Here is a 23985-nt window from a genome sequence, read left to right as displayed (position 1 = left end):
CTTGGCTCTCGTGGCTTTAAATGGGAAGTTGAGCACACAACTGGGCTTTTGTGTTCTGTTGCTTTCTGTTTCTACCATTTATAAATTTTGAATTAGATTGTCCTTAAACACATGGTGTGCAGAGTGAGCTCTGGTTGCTGGGGCTTTGTAAAGCTGCACGACTCCGTCAGGTAGCAGAGCTGTGGGAGAATCTGGCGGTTTAGCTGACGAGTGACTAAGTTGAAGGCCAAACAGTCCTGCAGATTCTGTATATCCTGCTCTAATGAGGGTTATGAGGGGTGAAGTTGGAACTTGGATTAGGTGTTTTAGGGTAGAGAAGGTCATGGTTTAAAAGACTTAACTATATCAATGTTCTATCGGTGAATTGTAAATACATGGTGTATATACAGCACTTGTTAATAGTGCTGTCTCGAGTTCGGTCACAAAAAAAAATATAAAAAAAATTGCAGTTACACTGGCTGAGGTGGCACTTCTTTGCCTCCAGAGGGCAGGCTTCCCACACAAAGGATTAGCTTCACTGTGACAGGCAAGTACGGATACTCTGTAGAGTAGAATTCAGCACAAATAATTATCTTGTTGTAATATCAGAGGTCTGTAAACTCAGAATACAAATTAGCACTTGCTGTGATTTTGAATTACTCACTAATGTGGTTTGAATGAATCTATGAGGTTGGAACAAAATCATCTTTTGTGTGCCGGCGCCTCGTCCCGTCCTGTACCTTTGCTGAATATGCGTCAGAAGAGAGGTGAGGTCTGGTCCTAAACTGAACTGTGCACCTCTGAATAAGGTGTAGACTTCATAAGAAAAGACATCGGATTGATTTGATTTTTTAATTCATTAATGCAATTATTAAAATCTTGACTCTTAGGACAGCGCTGTAAGATCTTGTCCGAAAGGCCATAGCTACACCAGTTTATCAGGTGTGTTATGTAAAGTACACTCGATATTAATTTAAAAACTCTTACATAAGTAGATGTGTTAGCAATAGCTCACAAATCACAGTCTCATCCAGTCTCTCTTGTTGAGTGTTATATTACATAAAGCTCTTTTTATGAAGGACCTGCTCTTGACATTTATGTATGTTTAGATATAACAGCACAAGTCATGTACACCTCATACCTGTTTGTGATGGTGGTTGTAGAAACCACACTTATTATGTAGCTGGTATTGTTTACATCACATGGAGTTTTCCTGAATGTGCCTGGAGTGCTTTGAGCAACTTTAACACGTGAAGGTTTCTTACCGACAACAAATGTTAGTATCGCCCAGTAGAATCCGTTATTTGGTGTAAACAAAGCAATCAGAGCCTCAAATTATGTTTAGGTGTCTAATAGCATGTGATCCGAGTTTGAGTGGGATTATCACGTCTGCAGCGTCTTGCTTCTGGGTTTTAGGGAACGCCGTGCCAGGCTGTTCCATGGCTTTGCTAGTCTGGGGCTTTACAATCTGCTGCACTCTGTGATCCTCATCCCTGAGATCGCGTGTGTGCGTTCCTCCGCACGCCACTCCTCTGTTCGCCTCCACGGACGCGCCTGTTTCTCCTGCCGCTACAGCGAGCCTCCTGTGCCGCTGCACCCGCTGAGTTAGATGACCTCTGGCCCTGCATTCTACAGTGAGTTAAGCACTGGGAGGGAAGGACTCAGATGGCAGGACTCGGAGGAGGAATGATAGGAATTCGAAGACAAGCTGCAATTGAGGGACCGGGACCCTTCGTTATACTCGACAGCCTCAGCTTTAAAGCGACGAGCAACTCTAAAACCCAAGAGCGACTGGCAGTTTTGAAGCTAGTTAATGGCCCTGTGAGGGAGCTGCTTTGAGAGCTGGGAGGTCACGGAGATTTTACAGCCAGAGTGACAATGAGGAGAAAGGAGGGGAGGAAAAGCTTTGTTCTCTTTAACAGTGGCCTCACATCGTCAACCAAGAGCAAAATTCTCCAGAGAAGAATGTGCAGGTGTGCAGACATGCTCATGGGTGTGCAGACATGCTCGTGTGTGTGTGTGTGGGTGGAGTTAAACCTCTACTATTAAAAAAGTAAATTATATAGAAGAGTAAGTGAGAGAGAGAAATCCACCATCTCTAAATGGTGTCTTTTATGAGTCGCTCGATTACCAATTAGGGAAGAAAAAAGCTGACTGGTCGACAAATATTTCACTTTATTACATAAAATAAAATCAGTCAGGCAATTTCAATGATGTATGCCAAGGTGTACTCTATACGACTTGACAGTTATATATAGTAGTATATACACATAGAATCAATATATAAAATCCCAGATTGACTCCAGTAGTTATCACCATATCAGCATTATTTAAGTAAGATCCAGTAACTTGGGAACTAGTTTTATCTTCTGGACAAGCCTACCATGCCCTTATCATGCCCCTACCACACCCCTTCCACTTTGATATCACTGCTGAGTTCACTACACAGGTGGTTAGCAGTGGTCCTCCGGTCAGAACGTTACTGGTAATAAAGGGGTTGAGGGAGGCTCCAGAACTGAGAACCAAGATGAGCTACAGTCTGTGAGTCTAAGGAACGTAGGTGACTACTAACGAGAGCAGTGTGCGTGTGCTCCAAGCTTGTGTTTTTAGAAAAAGACTTTTATCAGTTTTTAAAAACTGGACTGCGTTTAAACCCAGCGGCAGAGGAGTGTTAAGTCTCTCAGTGCTAAAGCAGGCAGCAAGGGTTGAATGGGAAACCTTCCAAATCTCTTAATAAGATCTGGGTTAAAAAAAACAAAAACAAAACACCCCCCCTCTCCCCTGCCAACAACAGTGAACCTGGCCCTCCCTGTAAAAGGAACCTAGCTGGCATATGAAGGCATGTGAAACTAAAGCGCACACACAGCACTTGATGTCAGGACCTACCTGCAGCTGTTAGCAGTTCTCTCGCGCTAATGTGAAAGGATAGCAATTTACACTGGTGCTACATTAAAGTGTGCCATGCCTGCTAGAATACTTCCTGAAGGATCCCTTTATTTTCTGTGGCTTGCCTCGCTGGCTTTCTCTTTGGGGGGGTGGGGTGGGGGGAATGACTGAGTAAAAATCAGTCTGGTAGTGCGGTAGTTTTAAAACAGTCTGTGGCAGACACAAACAACCAATCCCTGCGATCAGACACGAGTATGAACAAAGAAGAACTGGAAGTGGGCCGGACCGAGGCTGGTCGCCGCCGACAAGACGGCTGAGAGGCTTTCTTCATCACGTCTCCGGTAGAAGGCAGGGTAGCAGTGTAACTATGTTGTTTTGAAACCTGGTATGCAGTTTTTACGGAGTATGCTTAGGTAACAGAAGCATATCTAATACATCATTGTTTTCTTGCTGATGTTTATGAATGGAATGGAAGTTGAGTCTTTTATCAAAATAACATTCGTAAATAATCTCAGTGTTTTACGCATTTTGGTTTACAAATCAACAGCTGATTCAAATGTAAATGCCTGAAGAAAGTCACGTGACACTTTGTAAACCATCTCAGGTTGAGTGCCAGCACTTATCACTCTCCTCATTTAGAGTCTGTCAGATTTCTGCAGGCGTTCAGATTTCGGAAGACTCGGTCCTTTCAATCCACGGAAGGCTGGGGAGAGCGTTTTCGTCCTCTATAGCCCCGCCCTCTTCCGCACCCCCTGTCCGAGTCACGCCCAGTTCAGCCCCGCCTCCTTCGAGCTGGCGCAGTTCTCTCTGCAGACTCTCGTTCTTGCGGTACATCCCCAGGTAGCTGGCCTGCAGCTCTCTCTGATAGCGGAGCACCTTCTCCTTCTCCACCTGCCAGGTGTTGCGCTCAGCCTCAAATGCGGCGGCCTGCGCCTCGCTCTGCCGGCGCTCCAGGAGCAGCTCGGCCCGGAGCCGCTCCTCTGTGCCGGGTGGCCCTCCCCCTTCGCCCCCAGCCCGGACGTCCTCGTGGCGTGCTGCCTGCAGGGCCAGTTGGAGCGTGTCGATCTGGCTGTCCTTGGCGTGTGCCTCGGCCCGAATCTCCCGCAGCTGCGTCTTGAGCAGGAAGATCTCGCCGAGCTTCTGTGCCACCTCGGCCTGAGAGTCCCTCAGCTGCTGCTTCAGCAGGGAGATCTCACCTGCCTTCTGACATACCTGCAGCACACGGGGGCACAAGATGGCCCATGAGGTGCCAGCCCGCAAACAGGTTTACGGGGAGTTAACCACAACAGCTTGCTGCACGCAGGGCTGTGCCATGCGTTTTGTAAAGGAGTGTGGACTACATGTCGAGTTACTGTACAACAGCCTTGCCATGAACAAAAAACATTTCATATCTTTCCAAAAAATGTTTCATATCTGTTCCACATTATGAATGAAGAAATCTCTCTTATTGCCTTAAAAAAAGCCTAGCCCACCCCAAACCCAGTGACAGCCGGGGAGCCAAATCATAAGTTTTCTCTCTTTTATAAAATGGTGAGCACATTGGTGGAGTCACATGCTGTTGTTGTAGATATGGTGACATGGACCTAAAGAAACACCCACTCTCATTCTCACTGCATCCAAAGTTCATGAAAAAAATAAGCCATATGACATACAAAAATCAGTTCAATCAGTCAGTCAGTTAACTAGCATTTCCTGTTATTCATTATTGCAACCCCATAATGGAGCCCACAGCGCACCTCCCATTGGGTCTCCTCGAGCTGGGGGTGGAGCTTTTGGCTTTGGGCGGGGCCCGTGCGGCTCTGCAGGCCTTGGCACTCGAGGCGCAAGGTGCGTAGCTCATCCTGCAGCCGGCTGCGCTCCTGCTGGGCCTTGAACAGCTGCAGCTGTAGGGTGCGCTGGGAGCGCTGAGACTGCTGGGACACCTGCCGCAGCCTGGTGGCATACAGCTGTTTCAACTCAGACACCTCCTTCTCCCAGAGACGCTGCTTCCCCTCAAACACCTGCCATGCGCACACATGTGTATATACACACACACACACACAAAACAAACCCCAGACACACACAAGGAATGGGAGATTAGAGTGACGTACGATACTGATTGTGCTGTCTGGAATTTACAGTACATGCAGCACCTAACTGCCTAATCTCTGTCTGTGTGTCGGTTCCTAAGGAGTTTTGAAACACTGAAAAAAAATTTCTAAGAGGTTGTAACCCACTGTAGTATACAGATTTCTAAGAGGGTATAACCAGCTGTGGGAAGCTGTAATAACCGTGCCCCTGTGTGGCACGTTGGTGTCAGCGCGGACCTGTGCGATTGCGTCCTCGCTCTCATCCAAGTTCCTCCTCATCTGCCGGAGCTCATGCTCCTTCTCCTGGAGCCGCTCCTCCAGCTCCCTGACCATCTCCTCCATGGAGTGGGACAGCTCATATTGGGGTGGGGCGCTGCTGCCGTAGCCCGGCACCCGCCCGAGGACGGCCATGTTGCGGCATGACGCCCCCCCCGTACCCGCAGCCGCCCCACCTCTGGATCCCCCCAACGTCCGGTCCAGGGAACCGATGTGGTCAATGTGGCCCATGGAGGCGCTGATCTGGCCCAGGTGTGGGCGGAAGGGCGGAAGACTGTTTATGGAGTTGTGTCCCGAGTCCGAGGTGGTCTCCTCTTCCTGGCTTGGACCACGGGGTGGCACCAGGGAGCCCTTGTTGGCGCTCGTGCCTGCTCGAGAGGGAGAGGAGGAAGACGAGGAAGTCGAGAGAGATTTGCTTGATGGTTTGCCGCCGGATAGGTGCATGCTGTTCGCTGGGTCATCAGGCTTGGACGGGTAGAGGTTCTGCATGGAACTGAAGCTCTTCGGCGTCACCAGCTTGAAGGCGGAAGGTCTAAAACGAGGCTTTGGGGGAAAATGAGAAAAAGTCCATCAGAGCGTTTGCATTTCACTTTAATTGGCTACTTATACAGAAAAGGAACCCTGGGACCAAGGTCTTATTTACAGACGGTCCGTCGTACACTCTAAATCAGGAGACTGCGTCTATGCTTAAGCTGAAAACAGCGGATGGCGTTAGTGAATCTGACCAATCCTTCTTGTCTATTTTTTTCTCTGCTGTGTACTACGTGTTCAATAACTCGAGGCAGGCCACACTTGATTAAGAAGCTGCTCATCCCTGCAGAGGCCAGGGAGTTAGGCTACATGTCAGCAGAGGCATGGAAACTCAAGTGATTTTACTCCACACGCGATCGAGGTACCTGCCTCCGTGTCGTCTCCATGCGGGACAGAGTGAGTGTACCTTCACTAGAGCTGCAATTCGCTTACAACCCCCTTAGCCCTGATGAGGAAAGCATTTATCTCGGGTTGTCATCTACATTCTTTAAGCAGAACTACTCACTGGATAGCCTTGAATGTGCACCTTCTGAAATGTAAAATTAGTGTGTAAAGACGATACCACGGCTAGACGCTGCTGTGAACAAAACGAATCAAAACTAAATGTAACATCAATTAGTGAAGGTTAACCCTAACACTGAGCTTATAGCCAACCTTGATCTGACGCACCTGATCGGACCACTTAAAGCTTAAAGACAACCTGAATGCTAAGGTAGGCAAGACTTGGGCTGGAGCTAAACTGTGGGAGACCGGAAGTGCGGTTCGGCTCTGTGTGGCCATGCCTTCCTTCTGCCCTGTTATCATACCTTGTCAAACTTGCCACCGATTGGGAGAGAGTTCTTCCCCACATCCAGCTCTTTGCCGTCTCTGTGGTAGACCTTGGTGTAGACGTTCTCCTCCTCCCGGGAATGTTCCCTCTTGATGGAGGAGGTCCCCGAGATGATGCGCTTTCCTACTTTTGACTCCTTCCTGGTGATGTTGAGGTAGTTGAGCAGCTCTTGCTGGTTAAAGCCCTTTCTGAGCAGCCCACTGCTCTGACGCTCTGCCACTTGAGGAACCGCTCTATGGCTTTTAGTGGGTGAGATGTCTGGCTTTTCGATCAGGCTGCCTACACTACCCATAATGCAGCCGGCGGACACCAAAGAGGATGTTGGGTAAAGCGCGCTAATGCTCTTGCTGGGGTCTCGGGTCAAGGGCAAAGCCTGGACCGTTGCCATTGGTTACAGGATTGAGTGACTCCTTTGGCAGGTCTAAGATTGACAAGATAAAGAAGTACATCAGATCTTTCATTTCATTTACTGCATTTAGCTGGCGCTTTTATCCAAAGCGACTCACAATTATGACTGAAAACTTGAGCAACTGAAGGTTGAAAGGCCTTGCTCAGGGGCCTAACAGTGGCAGCTGGTGGTCGGACTTAAACTGGCAACCTTCCAATTAAAAGTAGATACATTTCTTAACCACTGAGTTACCACTGCCCCAAAACAATGACTTTCTACAAAACTATGACTTGAAGAACATGCTGAAGAACTAAGATGCATTTGCTGTCATGTAGGGGTGTAACGATACACTGACGCACTGAATCTGACTGAGGCATTGATTCTAAAGACTGTAATGTGATCTGGGCACTCCACTGTACATACATCAGTATTGTAAAAACTACGAAGGGTTGTTTTTCGAGAACAATAAACTTGAATTTTAATTCAGCACATAATGGATGTTTTCTGTCAACCTGATCACTTTTAGTCAATGAGAAATGTAGATGTTTGCTAGATGTATCGATCACATTGATCTTCTATTACTGACAGAAAATCTGTTGCATCGTATACATCAAAATGGCACTGCGGCTAACCCTAAGGTCTACACCCTTACAGTCTGTATTCCGAGCACACTGCCACCAAGTATGCACTAGATACTTTAGTGTAGAGTATGTAATAGAGAGGCTGGACCCTATGCTGTGGGTGGAATTGATCAATGCCTGAGCATCTGCCACAGTTATGTAAGCAGCAAGTGCAAAATTCACCTCTGCAATAAAGGTCTGTGAACACAATAAAGCAAAAAACAAAACTGCATAATTTCCCAAAGCCACATCTACATACACCTGCTGGTGCTTGCATATAAAACACCTGTTAATAAAAAATTTAAAAAAAAGACACGACAACACTTTTATTGTTATAAGTAGTTATCCTTTCACATTCCTGGAGCTTTGCTGTTTTCCTGCTGTGGTTGTAGCTGTGTGGTCATTAAAAAGGTTAAGAACATCATCTTCATCATTATCATCCTCCTCATAGCTGAGCTCTGCAATAACTCTGGACTGTTTGAGCAAAACACAACACAGCTGGGGATGAGACGTACGATCTTTCTACCATAACAGCTACGTTCCTAGAAAAAATAAAATGAAATAAATAAATAAATAAATAAATTTATCTAAATCTTAGAAATGAGAAGTAAAGCACAGATGCCAGTTTGCAGGTCCATTGCATAACTACAATGAGTCAAACTCCCACACAAATCTAAATCCTGAAAGATCCCAGGATAAATGCCTCAGGAGATACGCAGACCCAATCGTGATTCCGAGGAGTTAGCAGAGCCTTCACTGATGCGCAGAGCTCTACGTTAATCCTCGGCACTGACGAGAGCACAAGAGTTTGTCTCTCTCCCTCAATCATGGCAGGAAACCACTCTGATGGGAAGAGCTCGGTTTCTCCATGCAGCTGTGCTTCTTTTCCCACAGGGTTAGAACTCCACTTCTTTTTGTTTCTCTCCTTCTCCATTCCATCTTAGCTTTTCCAAGCACCTCATTAAGGGCATGTACTGATTTCACACTAGCAATCCCCTCTCTCTCCCCTGCAGTGTAAATCTACCTCTGAAGTACCATAAAAGAGAAAATACAACACACAATGAAACTGTTTCTGGAAAGGTGACACACCAATTCGCTGGAGCGCAAACACAAACACACACACACACACACACACACAAAGATGCCTTCAGACAAATCATCAATAAAACAACAAGCAGGCTGGAGAATATCTTCGGCTCTGTGGTCTCATTCTGGATAACAGCGAAGCAGATTTGAAGCACCATGATAGTGATCCACTCTGAGTCCAAAAACCCTCACTGATTTGCCAGTCTGCTACTGTTCCAAGCCCCATAGATGCAGGAGCCAGAGAAGTGGAGGGGACACACATCTCCTTGTTTTTTTCTTTTTCTTTTTATATTTATACTGCAGTATATGACTGGAGCTAAACTGTTAGAATCCATAAGATATAAAATATCAGAGCTAAGTATATTCTTACTCGCCCATCATACTCAAATAAATAATGACAAACGCCTTATATAGACATCACATTGGAATCTACGCATAATGTTCCAAAACAAAGATTATTCCGTGTACACTGAAACACAAAGGAAAAGGTCAAGGGAGATGAATGATTTTAGGTCATGTTTAATCTTTGTCTTTGGCTGTGCTAAATTCTAAACACAGTTACACGGTGACGTTTAAACTGAAACACAGTTCACAAACTACTGCTCTACAGTCATTGGAAAGTATATGAGGAATGTCAAAGTCTGATAACCACAAACCCAGGGGCTTTCAGATATTAGGGAGGAGGGTAAAAAGCCTTTTAAAAGATGGCCACAAATCTTTCAGGACTTTAAAACTGCTGCATCCAGTTGTTAATTCATAGCCAACTACTTCAACATTTGAAAAGCCAACAAGGGCTTGATTTACAAGGCAGACAACTCCCTGCCCTTAGACACACACACACACACACACACACACACACACACACACACACACACACACACACACACACACACACACACACACACACACACTCTGTCCTTCATGATGATCTCTTACAACCGTGACTGTATGAATAGTTTAGCGATGTCACAACCTCCAGTAAATTTTATTATTTAAAATAAAATTCGCATTTAAAAACTTCCTTAGTTACAAGACCAACTTCTTCACATATAGCTGCATGTTTGACGATTGATGCAAAATGTTTCTGTATGAAGCAAATCCACATTTGTACCAATAGGTAGAGTTGACACAGATATAAGCAAAACGGATAAGGATTATCAAAGACGTGCAGAATCACATAATTTCCCACAATGCTCAATGAAGAGCGGAGCCATAAATCAGTGCCAGGTAAACTGTAAAAACGGTTACGCATTCTGTTCTGAAAAACCCACCATAACATCTATATAACAGATTCTAAGCATAACCCCCAAATGTTGCCCTATGGAAGGCTTGAGAGAGGTCACTTTAACTCCAGCACCGAGAATTTGACAAATAAATACGGTAACACCATTAAATCACCCTAAATGTGGAACAAACAATGTCTTTCTGCGGTTTACAGCTGGAATATCAGTTACTGGCCACAGTGCACCTGCAATGGTCTCTCCACATCTCCCTGGACCGGCCTTGTTTTGAGGACACCTGTGGGCAAAGCTCCAGGTGAAGCCCAAAGCTCTGCACACAATCTGGGGGGGGGGGGGGGGGTCTATTTAAAGGGTGAGAGGTGAGGCTTTCAGGTGCTCACATTCAAGCACAGACAAAACAGCATCTCTGGGCTATACATGCTAAAATAAACTCACTTTCGTTCATGTTATGTGATACTACATGTTATCTGATACTTAAAAAATGGGTTTTTAATATCACTGAAGAAAAAAAAAGAAGGAGTTTCACCACATTATAAGACTTTATTATAATTTTATAAGTCTTTGGGCCTATTCACAGAAAGGCTCTAGATAATAAAGTAACTTTAAAGCTAAAGGTATAGAATTAGGTTACTGCAAAGGTCACTGAGGTTGCTGAGAAATCATGCAGTAAAACTATGACTGTCATTTTAGCCCATTTTAGTTTAAATTACAGGTGGCTTTTATTAACTATGCATAATGACATTTTCCCATAGGCCTAGAGAAGTATCGGATAACAGAATTTATTTTAGCAAACCCATAACTCAAAACCTCATTGGTTAAAGCTGTGTGGGAGAAGCAGGTGAAGCTTAGAGGTTCCTGAAGGGAATCAAATTCCAAACATGTTTTCCAACAACAAGTTAAGACTTGCGGCCAACCTGATGCACCACAGGACAGTAAAGAGTCAAATTCTCTTGAAGCATGCAACCATGGTGACTAACTAGTCTTGCTTCATGTATTACTAAATGCTGGACTTTCTTATCATATATTTCAGACTGAGTTTTCTCGAAAGATGTCCTTGATCTTCCGGACAGCTTGGACTGCTTTGGTGACTCAGTGCTCAATTTAAATGACATTGAAAAATTACATCTGGCTGCAATGTTTGAGCTTGAAGGAGGGTGTGTGTGTGTGTGTGTGTGTGTGTGTGTGTGTGTGTCTGTTTGTCTTTGGGGGTGCTTCAGCCACTGTGGTCTTCTAATCTGCTGCCAGAGTAATTTGTTGCCTCAGCTTTGTGAATGGTAATGTGTCAATCATCTGCAGACTCCACCCAGGGTCTTTTGCTGCCGCTCAGGGGCAGAAGGCTGCTGCCACTGACTGAATGCAGTGTGTTCAGGCGTTCCTGAGATTTTCAGATCAGATGCTGCAGCCTGAATCCGGAGCCGGAATGCAGACGCTGTGACGCTCCTGCTAGCCATCACCAAGAAGGAGACAGAAAGGCGACGCCAGAAGTGCAGCACACACACACACACACACACACACACACACACACACACACACACACACACACACACCACAAAATGACTTTCCCAAAGCAACATAGTGACACTAAGCTAATAATTATTAATTGTTAAATCTCACTATTATATGTTACACACAAAATATTCTTTTCACTGTCAACTCGTTACCAATCTGTCATACCACACTCTAACCAAGAAAGTGTAAACACCATGTGAGTAGTAGTCAAGTCTACAATAAGGCAGCCACGCAACACCTTGAGGCTTGAAACTTTCCCGTAGTAAACTTCATCCCTCATGAAGTTACAACAGTTTATTATAACAAACTCAAATTGGTCAGCTACAACCCTCACACATACACAAACACCACAGACCGAAAGAAGAGGGAACAGACGTGAGTGTTGTGCTGCCCTCTGAATGACTTTACGAAACCAGCCCTTATAATCGACGAGCAGGAAAGCCCCATCCCTAGGCCGACACACGGCAGCCTTTTGTTGAGAGTTAACAGTCGCCAATTCACGGGAAAAGCACAGGGCGATCGAGCAGGGTGTCATTCTCGGCGAAGCACCATAAACTGCACAGGGCTCGGCCTTATTTCACCCTGCATCCATGGCCTTCTTTACTGCCAGTTGGCCCCCATCCTTGCGAAGGCCCCGGGGCAGCTTTACGCAGATGCTTGTTTACGCAGGGCTGGCACACAGGGGCCATTCTACTTGGATGGGCCCCGCGTGAGACATGGAGGCCTGACGGCAGAGTGCTGAGAGCCAAGCTGAGACTGCCACATTTACATTTACGGCATTTAGCAGACACTCTTAAGACTGACTTACGAAAGTGTTTTGTCATTTACTCATAGAATACACCCTAGCTGGTACAGTAGGTTAGAGTCCAATCTACCATTGAACTAGAATGCTGTTGAAATACAGGGATCAATGCCTAGAAGTGCAAAATACATAACCTCGACATCAGACAACGATAAGTGCAATAAACAATAAATACTAGAGTTTGTTAGTCAACAAAGGGGCAGTCAACATAAGTACTAGTTTCAGTTAGTCAACATAGGAGCAGGGTCAGTGGTCATTTAAATATTCCACAGATAGATGGGTCTTCAGTCTGCATTTGAAGACTGCAAGGGACTCTGCTGTCTGGACAACAAGCAGAATTCCTCAATGGACTGCCATGGCACCAGCAGGGAGAGCCAACTGCTTCCAGGTCAGAGTGGAAAACGGGTCTACGCTTCATGTGACCAGGCTGACATCACATGGATATGGAACACAGTTTGCATGCACTGCAAGCCAGTGTAACAGTGGCCACCCACACGTCCTCACAGCCTAACTACACAATGTTATGGTGTCACTTACATGTTAACACCATTTTGATGTCTTTTCTACTGTTACACCGCTATGATATCGAAACCCAGCACAAGTGTTTACGTGCCATTAGTGCAGCTGGGTAGAGAGCAGTGAGGTGTTTTGTTGGGCCTTCATCTTTTAACACTTTACCCAAACACAGATGCAACAAAAAACATGTTGATCAGAAACTTGCTTATCCTCAACACAGCAAATGCTTTATGTGTGTGTCTGCTCAAAATTTGACCACAGATCCATACACGTTTATCCAACAGCCACAGGGCTAGAGAAAGTAGCTAGAGATACTCTTAGCCATAGTGTGAATATCAGTCCCTGCCAAAAGAAAGTCATGTGTGCGTGTGTGTGCATACACGCGTGTGAGTATACTCTATAAATAGGTGTCTGTGTGTGTACTTGTGTAAGCATTCTCTGTAAACAGGTGTGTGTGCATGCATGCATGTTAGTGTGCTGTATAAACAGGTGTGTGTGAACAGAGTACAGACTGACTGAGCTGTGCAGAAAGCTTTTGGAGAAGCCATCCCAAGTGTTAAACCTTATAACAGCTGAAGTAATCCAGTGCCTGCTTTGACCCTGCAGTCTTTCTCACACACACACACACACACACACACACACACACACACACACACACACACACACACACATACATACATACACACACACACACACACACACGGCGTGCTCCATTCCAGGCTGCTTTCAGTACTGACCCACTGCTGAAGGACTAGTGCACACACGCACTTTTCTAATTAAATGGGTGAGAAATCTGGAACAGCCTCATGTGTTGCATTACTCAAATGAGGCACTCAGGCCACACCCTCACGCCACCTGATTCGCACTGCTCCTCCAACACTGCAGCAAAGTGCAGCTCCGGCACTTACTGCACAGGCCCGTGCTCATGAACCCATACAAACGTGCAAATGACTTTTGGTCATCGGAGGAAAGGTTTTATGCACCACAGAAGATTTTCAAGCCACCTTTGTTTAGACTAGAAGCCTGTTACCCTGTAGTTGTAGACGCTGTCAAGAATTTGATAACTGTACCATGTATGACTTCAGAGAGACTACATCGATATGACAACATAGAAAACATGTCTCCTTAGTTACAGTATGAACAAAATGGTCTGTTGCAGGGAGTAATAGTCTCCAATTTCCTCCTGGGATCAATAAAGTTTGTTTGTTCATTCTTTCTTTCTAGTCATTCTATCTGGGTCTACACCACAAGGCACCTGGTTGCTCATTTCAATGGGAGAAAACAGTACAGAAGAGCTGTAGGACATAAACTGGTTTTGACGATGCAGTGACCTAAATAAATCCGTCTGCAACTACGCTCCTATAAGCACATGCTGTGCTTACTGTACCACCACACATATTGTACAATCTGATTAAATCTTCTCAACACTTTTCTGATCTTAACATTCTCTATGTTAGAGGGCTCTCTGTCTCCAACGGCACTAATCCAGTGACCTTTAGGTGCCAGAAGATGTTCAGAGGTAAATGCAATCAGCAACACCAAGCTCTGCATACACATAATCTGCTCGACAAGAACAGCGTCAATGCGAGCCAGATTAATTTTTCTTCTGAAAGAGAAACAAAAACTCACTAAATAAAAATCCTTCAACATTTCAAAATGCCACAAAACAGTGGATATGCTACAACAGTCCACTGTTACCTCATGAGCCTTGACCGGCCCTTGCGAACTCTCCCTTCAACTTTAACCCCATGGCCGAATGAGATTGTATCAAGCATTGCTCTCAACAAACATCAACATTTCCCTCAGCACTAATACTGCGTGCCGTTCTGGCCTTTTGAACAAAGGAGCCCTTTGTCGTTGAGCCTGTGCCGTCTGTGCGCCGAGGCGAAGGCTTCACAGGTTGGACCAGCTCTCGTTACGTTTGCCATTCCCACCAAGATAAGATGCTTCCTCCTTCCCTCTCCTTTCCAACGGGGTGGGGAGCTGCATTCTTTATGGCTAAGGAGTGAGATAAGTTGCGGAAAATGGCATCCCCCAAACCGCTGTCCAGGTAATTATTTACCTATTTCTATGGCAGCCTGGACCAGGTCACTGAGATAAGCATACCAGAGCCAGTTGGACTCTTGTATTAACCATTCTGATAATGATGATAATCATACTATCATTAATGCTACTGCACATGTAAATGTTTATACTAACAGGTGTATTAACACTAATAGTGGTGTCATTAGGTTTCGGTGAGACAGTGATAGAGAGAAAGTTGCGTATTGAGCCTGATGGTCCAAAGCTGATCTGCTAGTCCTGATTCGAGTCCTGAGTCTTGACATCCATAAAGATGTCTAGAATCACGAAAGATTCCCAGTGGTAATGAATGGCATGTGGGTCTGCCCAGCGTGCTCGGGGAAGGCTGTCTAAGAATGGCCGATTCTTCAAAGCATCCTCTTCAGTACTTTTGAGAACTGGTTTGAAAGATGCTGTCCTGACATAAGCATCGTACCACTTTCACATGATCACGGCAAGACCTTTACATTTACTGCTATGTTAAAACGGTGTTTAGGTAGCGACCACACGGTACACACCTCGACACAAATAGACGAGATCACGGCCGGGTGAAAGCGCAACACGGTGTGGGTTTATCTCTTTGTTTAGCTTATAGAGCCACTGCGGTACAGCACAAAAGAATTCAATCTGATAGGTGTTGTCAAAGCCCAGAAGTGGCCTGTGGCAGTGTGGCACTTAAAGACACTCCCCACTAGGGATGAGCTGGAATACACCTGGAATACGCCTGGAATATGCCTGGAATACACCTCAGTAAGACTCTCGTGGCAAGTGCAAACTGGATAAATTCATTTATTTCATTTTCTCTGCTATGGCAGGGGGCGTTAGCCTTCAGAAACTCTGTGCTTTGCTGGTTGGACATTCAGTTCAGGAAAACACAAGCAACTTAGATTTAAATAAGTGTATCAACTAAATACAGCAAATAGGAACGATAAATATTCCATACTTGGATGAAAATTGGCTTTGTAGGAATTTAGTTCCCCTTCTCTTAAAAAGCAAATTTTGGGATAAAACAGTAGTTTGTCATATTCTTTGAATGTAACATTTCAACAACATTCTTACTACACTAGGCACTGCTGTCATTCAGTCATTCACGCTGCTCTGAAAGGCTGTAATCTGAATACAGCACAAGGAGGGTGAGATCACCTGAAACGGCCTTCCTGTGTTGTCTCTGATGTGTTTTCTCCCAGTCCTCGCCCGCTTCCTTGGCTCCTGGTGCTCGGCCGCACCTGTTGGCGTCCAGCTCTGCAGTGGACGGTTGCTCGGCCCCTGGTCGTCGCGCTTCTCTGCTTTCTTCTCACAGAACTACTGCCAGACTGCGCCTGGGAAAAATCCCCGCTACACTTCCCTGTCCGGGCAAGCGTCTCTGGTTACCCTTATCTCCCTTTCTGTGCTGCCAGAGAAAGAAAGTATGCCATTCTGTGCACCGGTGTGGCAGGACCTGTTCTCCTTGTTTGGTGACAGGACTGAGGGACACAGGATTAGTGACGGGAGACCGGTCCCGAGCCTTGTTTACACGGTGTTATACTGGCTGGCCTGGCAAAGTGGTTAATGATTAATATTTCAGGTGGTTTGTGAACCCACAAGTGCTTATTATTAATTTAAAATGTACAAACGGAGAAGCTGCAGTGCAGATAATCAGGGGTACTTAGAAAGGCTGTGTTGGATATCACTTCTAACGTATGTCATATCATAGAGCTCAGAGTCTCATACTCAGCCTGGCAGCCTATAGCTCTAGCCAACAGCACACTGTCCATGGGATATTACACAGTGCTACTGGGAGACATCTGAATCCAAAACGTACCAAAGCAAACAGAGACAGCCTAAGGGCTGTCACTCACACCTTTGGAATGACTGCGGGTAAACCACCGAGCTATCACGTCCAGGTCCTGACGAACACTCTTAGAAAAGCCGCATCTGTGACCTCCAGGGTCCATCATAGCCAGACTAAGAGCAGGAGCCAGGTAGATGGGATACAATGAGTCACCACCACCATGCATTCCAGTGCCATGTTTAAATCACAAAAGCAGGCATGGAGAGCACATAGCCGATCCCAGAGTAGGTGATTCCAACATAGCCGATCCCAGAGTAGGTGATGTCAGTGTTGAGCTGATGCTGCTTCACTGTGTTGCTATTGAGCTCATGCAGTGCTCGATTAGCTTCTCTTGCATTTTTCTGAATCCAAAGCTGTTCAAAGGAGTCAGGCAGCTTGAAACTACCTGCAGCCACGAAACTAATTAGAACTAATTGTAGAGCTCCGGAGATCACGTTAGTGTTTCTATAGTTACATAATGACAAAAAAAAATTATGAAGAAGAAGTAGACTAAGGTTCTGATCAAAAACAAATTGAGCTTGAAATTACTCATGCTTTGTACTAGATTGGTAATTTAAATATTTAACCTTGAATATTTGGTATATGATCTGATCATGAGAAAAATGTTAAACTAATAAAAAACTAGGTTTATAAATTTCATGCTACCTCACTGAATCACATACAACAAATGATGATCAAAGTAATGGTTTTTAGACGTAAAAAAATTATTATATATATATAAAAAATAAAAAGAGTCCTGTTGGTCTTTCTGGAAAACTGAAGAATAGACCTAAGAAAGTGGATGAAAGGGACCAGCCAACGCTGTCTGTGTGTGGTATGGTAGACGAGTCTAAGCCTGCTCCCTCGTACCTGTCTGACCAAAGAGAGGTGCATCTTCACAAGGTGGACTAATTTCCTCAATCTGAGGCCTTCTGCACACAGACAAAAAAGCAGCTGGCTGAGGGAACTACTGGTAATTAACAATCCTCAAAAAGTTCCTCATAATTACCTCAGGCAAGAAAATGTGAAAGGAATGCACTCCAGTGCTGAAAGAAACCAGCTGATCTGACCCAGCAGTCTTGACACCTCTTGTGACAGTAACGCATGACTGAACTTCAAGACGAATACAAAGACAAGGAAAATGAATGCCTGCTGGAACGTCTGATGACACTCTCTTATGATAATAATTCACGCGCACTCAACCGGAATGAAACCAACATGCAAATCTTCAAATGCAAATATAAATGGAATGTTGACCTCTTCTAAAACCAAATTATACCCCTTTAATCCTTTGATCTTCTGAGAGTCTTTTCTAGCATAATGGTATGACAGACAAGAGAAAATGTGCATTCTCGTTTTTGCTTCTACGGAACTGCAATGACGCCAGGTTTAAACACTTAGACAGAAAGGAACCCTCACTCTCATAACTACATGCCCTTCACTGCAGTTAAAGAACTATGAATAGTAATTACTGGATAATATGCCATTAATATTAATAACTGAATAACAATATCGGAATTGAAAAGGTTAAAATTAGTCCCGGCGGTGCATATAAGGATTCAGATAAATAGAGCTCTGTTGTTGAGTACTGGAAAGCAGCCATTTGGTTGGCTATAAAAAGCAAAACTAAGTGCAGGAGTTTGACTCCTAACCCCACAGCACAGAGTGCAAACAGCGCCTGTGAGGGAGGCATTAGGCAAAGGGAGCTCTAAAAAATACAGGCTTTGTATGAACACCCATAGACTCACCCTCACTCTGATGATGGGGCTAGGATTACAACCCATGTTACCGCAAAGGAGATTATGTGAAGTGGAGATTAAATGTAGGAAAGGATCTTGGGAAAGATGTTGACATCCCTACTGTTAGTAACCAACACTTGCATGCAAGCTGATGAGAAAAATGACTCAAAGTCAACTAAATGTCACTCCCCACCTCCAGTTCCTTGCTTGTTTTAATAGTCTAAGGCAACGCAGCTGCAAAATGCAGAAGGGATTGTCTGTCCTACTCAATGCACAGTGGTCCTAGAACCAAATGTTCTCACCGGTAAGACTTGCTGTGAACAATGGTTGTCAGACTATTTTAGGACATCCACAGAGACAGCGAGAGCTTCTAGCCAGATTTTAAGAAAGGATGCCTCGCTCACTTCTCAACCATCAAGACAGACTTCCAATAAGAACTGTTCCTCACTGCAGCTATGCAAAAGTATGTTTCCATACTGAAGTATTGTGCCACATGTACACTCTACGTGTTCATAAAGTTAGATACCAAAGAACATCTTTACTGACTTATTTAAACACATTTTACATAATTGGGCCATTCATGTTTTCTGGTACTGTATGGCTTTTGGCAGAAGCAGGAATGAGCAGGGTCTCTGAGGGGGCATGCTGTCTGACTTCAGAAACCCAGGAACAATATGTTCTCATATGAAAACAAAAATTGACACGTCACCAGGATTATTCTCGCTCGGAGCACCCCCAGATTGTTTTCTTGCGCACAGTAGGCTGCTTCCTTGAAAAACAGATTGAAAAGTCACATAAAAATCTGTCAAGACCTCATTCCCATTAATTTGAGAACTACTGGGAGTCTGGATTGCCCTTCCTTGGGGAAACAGACTCACCGAAAGCCCCAGCCAAAGGGCCGGGTTATTCTCTAACACCAGTCTTTCATTAAAGTGACACATGGATAAAAAGATCTAGAAGCGATGGGGGGATCTTAATGGCCTGCATGTGTGTGATGATGTTATGAGAGACAAATCTGTCTAATCCTAATCCAGCCCAGGACTTCTGCCTCAGGGTCCAATAAACAGGGAGCTAGGGAACGTCAGAAGAGCAGAGAGAAGAGGAGAGCTCTGCAGGATGGTTACAGGCCCACCTCTCCTGCCCCAAGGTTAGCTCACAATCCTCTTCTCCAGGCAGCCGTTGGGGATCACGTGCTTCTGTAGACGTAGACGGTATTATGGAACCATACTGTGAGGAGGTGTCTCTCATTGTTTGCTTTACCCATGGAGATGTGAAGCTCTGTGGAATTCCTTTTAACAATAATTACCTTTGATGAAACATTTTGCTTCTCATGCAATGCCATTTATACAAGATGAAGTAAGCCACAGAATATTAAATTAACATACCATCAAGGTATCTGTATTACTTATTTCAGAGGATGACAGAATCAACAGTGGCGGCTCTGAAACCAATGCAGGTACTGGTTGGCGCGTCTCTGTGCAGGAAATGGTGAATACTTGGGTGAATACTTCAGAGGAGAAGGGGTAAAGAAGCAGGATCCTGTGGGATTGAGGAGGAGCGCTTGTGTGGCGAAGGGTGGTCACGTGAGTCACTCCCATGTTTGAGAGCTCCACATGTCGATACTAATCTTACTCATCTGCGGGGAGTGAAAGGCTCCCATCAGTGCTGTAAATAAAAACGCGCCAATTCACCAGTGAGCAGGAAAAGCCTGACGAAACACACACCGCCCAGAATGACAGAGCAACACTCGGCTACCCCGTTGTTAGTGTCATATGGCGGCTATTTTCACTTCTTTCCAGGTTGAGCCAGTGCATTCAGTGGCTTTACCCAAAAATACAATAAGGAGCCAGTTATGACTAGGACCCTGTTCCTCATGCCCAGCCAAATTTGATTCACTGTCACCCTTACAAAAACAGTGCAGCAAAAAAAAAAAAAAAAAAGAAAAAAAAAGAAAAAAAAAAAGAAAAAAAAAAGAGATCCTTCTCTGACGTCAATGCTTTTGCTGACCACAAGTCACTGTCCTTAATGATTACAGACCTAATTTACCACAAGGTGACAGTGACTAACCACCAAGTGAAATCAAAAGCCCTGTAATAGTGCTTCATTAATTCAGGCCATTCACTCCTCTATGGTCCTTTTCTGAAAGGTAGCATGGACTCCATTTCACTAACAGCCTTTGTGTTATTAGACATCCAACCTGAGCTGCGTGCTGGTCCATCGGTGATCACTCTGCATAGGCACCATACCACAGTAGTTGTATCTACGACTGGGTAAAGAAATCTAGCATAGCGTAATTGTCATGTTACCCAACACTCTGCAAGCAAGCAGAGATCTTGCCGGGTGGTTTCAGAGCCTGATTTGTGCTTCTATTTATTTCTTAATGAAACTGCTTTTCTTTTCTTCTTTTAAGAGCCATTGAAAGTGATACTGCAGTATTTCTAAATCCAATCTCTAAATCTCTGTACACTTAACAGAGCTGAAGACTGCTAACCTTTAATAAAAAACTTGATGACTAAATCCTGATGGCTTTTCAGGAACACCCAAGACTGCTGTAAAAACTGGTATAACTGACTCATTTCTCATTTGACACTCCATATGCAATGTAATTGAAACTGCCCTTTTCCGTTTCTGTAATATTGCTACTGAGACATATACTTTCCTTCTAAGACACAAAGAAATTGGTCCACACTTTTTTTGTAGTCAAGATTGGACTACTGTAATGGACTTTTAGTTGTTAGCTCTAAAAGGTTATTAAATAAACCCCAACTTTTACAGAATGCAGTAGCCAGAGTCCTTGCAAGAGCTAGAATATCTGACCACTTTAGTCTTGCTCCTTCAGCCCTGCACCAGCTCTCAATTACATTTCAAATCGACTTTAAATACTCTTGTTGATGTACAAAGCGCTAAATGCTCTGAATGAAGTCACTGACTGTACACTGCAACCTGCCTTGTCTACGTCCAGCCAGTTCATGCATTCACGATGATGTGGGTGGAACGCAAGGTCTCAGAAAGCCCCCAGGATTACCATCTGGCCCTCCTTTATAGTTCTGCTGCGACAAACACTGCCAGAGCTGCATGCTGACCACTGGCACATTGACTGTATATGAACTATTCATGTGTTTATCATCCTTACAGATGATGCCAACACTGAACTAGACCCGCCCATTGGTTCTAAAGCATCTGCGATATCGCTAGGGAATGTCCCAGTGCTGCCTGTGGATTAACTGATGTTGCCATATCCATCCAGCCACTTCACCTACTCCGATGGATACAGATACAGCTCACCCACCCTACACCCCGCGCATTAGATGAGACTCCCACATCTATACTGAAGTGCCCACTTGGACTAAACATAATGTAATAACGGGTAATAACTCTGCCCAGGGAGTTTCTTTGCTATTATCACCTCTGGCTTGTTCATCAGGGACCTGGACCCATAAATTTATAAAGCTGCTTCGTGACAACCTGTGTTGCAAAAAGTGCTATACAAATAAATTTTACTTGACTTGGCTTTTTATCAACAGCTGCTCTTAGACTTCCTTTACAATTGTGCACCAAGTCAACAGGTTTTTTATGTTCCCTTCTTAGTACAAGAAAGTTGTCTGTGGTGATCAGCCATGCGCTACACATGTAGGCAGAGATGCTGTATACTGATAAACATTGCTTTATTCCTTTCAAATATGACAAGGTGATGAGGCTCACTTTGATTGCAACACACAGTATCTGGATAAGTCAGGGGTCCTAGCATACCTCAAGTTTCCACGGCAACTGCCTGGTGAAGGGGAACCCTCCGGCCGTCCCCTTTTTGTCTCTCGATCCTGGGCATTAAAAGCAGGGCAGCAGAACTGTGGCCTGTCGCCACGGCGAACCACCCAAGTAGTTCCACCAACAGAGCAGTGCAAATAAACTCCACTAGGCTCCAGTCCAGCAGTGGAAGAGAAGGAGCAGGATTACATGACCAACAGGGCTACCACGAGTGGGCAAACAGCACTCCTGCCAGGCAAGGAGCCAGCCCATTAAAGCCACAAAAAGGGATCAATAAAGCACAGTTTATAGCTTTAAAAATTATTACATTAACTTAAAGGCATATGCCCACTGATTCTTTAAGATTGTAGTTTATGGGATATAACAGGTGTGTCGTTTTCTTAATAGGCTAAACTAATTCACTCTACTGTGAAGAAAGGATCGCTGTGATTCATTCAGCCACTTTATTTATCTTTTTATTTTACATTTTGAAATGCACAACTCCCATCCTGTATACCCAGAATCAAGCACAGTTGAGACTGTGCTGGACTCTGATCTAAAGGTCGTCTCCTCCAGTATGCCTCTTTATCATCTTAACTGCTAGACCTTGAAACTCTGTTTACGAAGGTTAAGAGGCCAAACTGTCCCCAATCACTTCCTTCACCGATTACAAATTTAAGCAATGGGGCTGCCATTTTGTTGCTGCGCAATCCCTGGCTAAAAAATCGTCAGTGACCCCACCTGAGGCTATCTGACCTCTTGCTGAGTCTATATGGCTGTCTCCAAGGCTACAAAAATGGCTTTCTCCAAACCACTACAGAAATTATAAAACTGTAGCCACCAAGCTAAAAACGACTGCAGAAACTGGCTTTTATACGCTGAACAAATTCAAGAATGCAGCGATAACCTAGTTAGGAACGCGAGAAAAAAAAGGACGCTTCACATCTGGGCTCTGCAGGTTTTGGACATGCAGTCAAACAGCCCAAACAAACACAACTTCATCATTCTCCTCTACATCCATGAAATGTCTACCTAGCTTTCAATCTGCGAACGACACAGTCCTGTAAACCTCAGTCACACAGAATTTGTGGCACCTAAAACGCACTTTATTCATTAGCATGCAGGGTATCTTAATAGAACAGCTCTCCTAGCTAGTGAAGAGCGAGTGCGGGAGATATGACTCCATTTACAGATTCCCCAGTTCACAGCAAACCAGATTAAAACTATAGACGAAACGGATATGATGTAGCAAGTGCGTTTCGCTGTTCTTTAGATTAACACCACACTCACCATTATCTTTCCAAGTTAAATCACCAGACGATGAAAGCGCGGTCTTTGCTGCGAAACAACTTAGTGTAGTTCTGAGGAAAAAGTAAAATATCTATTTATATCTAAATAAATTTAGAAAAGCAATGACGACAGAACAGCTCCTCTGCAAAACGAAGACTTGTGGTTGTCGCTTTCCCTCTCTGAGATTTGAACTCCGCATAGCGCGGGGGCAGGGACCTCATCCGAGACCGGGGGTCCGAAGAAAAGAACACGACACTCCTGACTCCACAGTGCCACCTGTTGTGCACTAAAGAAACTACCTCCATACAAATAAGACTACTTACGTAGCTACATAACTATTTTCTGTCTTTTTAAAATTTGATGTGTTTACCCGTGTAGCCTACCTATAGAGAGTAATTTTTTTCCTGGGTTAAAATGTTCAAGAAAAAAACAAGAATCTAGACAAGATTGCTTATTTTAAGAATTGACCTTAGAGGTGTCTCCAATCCAATACCTTTAAATCAGCATTTTTTTTCCAAGTTTATTGAACTTCGCCACCTTTTAAGCTTTTGCATGAAATTAACAGTGACGATACATTTAAAGTTTTAGTGATTGGCCATTTTGTTTGCT

At 44.5% G+C, this 23985-nt stretch overlaps 1 protein-coding gene across 2 annotated transcripts; it reads right to left on the bottom strand.

Moving 5' to 3' along the window:
• Positions 1-2137: 2137 nt before the first annotated feature.
• On the bottom strand, positions 2138-23559 carry n4bp3 (NEDD4 binding protein 3). Of its 2 annotated transcripts, none has more exons than XM_081712817.1 (5): positions 23377-23559; positions 6548-6991; positions 5172-5753; positions 4602-4865; positions 2138-4077 (listed from the first exon to the last, which is right to left on the bottom strand). In XM_081712817.1, the coding sequence occupies exons 2-5, from the start codon at positions 6956-6958 to the stop codon at positions 3529-3531; spliced, it is 1806 nt and encodes a 601-aa protein (XP_081568943.1). In that variant the 5' UTR covers positions 6959-6991; positions 23377-23559; the 3' UTR covers positions 2138-3528. The 2 variants fall into 2 exon arrangements, with proteins under 2 accessions (XP_081568943.1, XP_035379613.2); XM_035523720.2 differs by lacking the exon at positions 23377-23559 and adding an exon at positions 15937-23360.
• Positions 23560-23985: the final 426 nt, after the last annotated feature.

Source organism: Electrophorus electricus, chromosome 4 (genome assembly GCF_041902795.1).
Source record: "Electrophorus electricus isolate QZ-2024a chromosome 4, ASM4190279v1, whole genome shotgun sequence".
NCBI lineage: Eukaryota > Metazoa > Chordata > Actinopteri > Gymnotiformes > Gymnotidae > Electrophorus > Electrophorus electricus.
The sequence above is the reverse complement of the archived record's forward strand: the minus strand, read 5'-3'. Positions and strand labels throughout refer to the sequence as shown.

Coding starts and splice junctions, on each gene's coding strand:
- n4bp3 (XM_081712817.1), bottom strand. CDS start 6,958: ATGGCAACGGTCCAGGCTTTGCCCTTGACCCGAGACCCCAGCAAGAGC. Junction 5,754..6,547: donor TCGGTGGCAAGTTTGACAAG/GTATGATAACAG, acceptor TTTCCCCCAAAG/CCTCGTTTTAGACCTTCCGC. Junction 4,866..5,171: donor GCGAGGACGCAATCGCACAG/GTCCGCGCTGAC, acceptor TGCGCATGGCAG/GTGTTTGAGGGGAAGCAGCG.